The 321-nt window shown below is 69.8% G+C and overlaps 1 protein-coding gene across 1 annotated transcript in view; it reads right to left on the bottom strand.

Moving 5' to 3' along the window:
- The window catches only part of FPGS (folylpolyglutamate synthase), a 16,984-nt gene that overhangs the window by 9,557 nt on the left and 7,106 nt on the right, over positions 1 to 321 (bottom strand). Inside the window, exon 2 of the mRNA XM_015567134.1 lies at positions 148 to 318. Within this exon, the coding sequence (XP_015422620.1) occupies positions 148 to 318 (171 nt within the window). The remainder of the gene's footprint in view (positions 1 to 147; positions 319 to 321) is intronic.

Here is a 321-nt window from a genome sequence, read left to right on the forward strand (position 1 = left end):
GCCGGGCTCCTGCGGCGCGGGCCGCGCGCTCAGCTCCCGCCTTCCCGTGACCCTGGTCGTTACCCCGCGCGGGAAAACCGCGGCCAGGAAGAGACTCGCGCGCCGGTGGCTACGCGCCCCCGAACACCAGCCCTGCTGTATGGACACCTTGGTCTCCTCCAGCCGATGGTAGAGGCGCCAGAAGTGCTTGGTGAAGTGCTCGGGGCTGATGGGCTGCCCATTGATGCGGATCCGCTCGCGCACCTGCACCAGGTGGGGAGAGCTGCCGGGACAACTGAGGTCATCAGGACTCCCTGCTGGAGCCCCCCAGGCCTCCCCCTG

Source organism: Myotis davidii, unplaced genomic scaffold (assembly GCF_000327345.1).
Source record: "Myotis davidii unplaced genomic scaffold, ASM32734v1 scaffold142, whole genome shotgun sequence".
In the NCBI taxonomy this organism is placed as follows: domain Eukaryota; kingdom Metazoa; phylum Chordata; class Mammalia; order Chiroptera; family Vespertilionidae; genus Myotis; species Myotis davidii.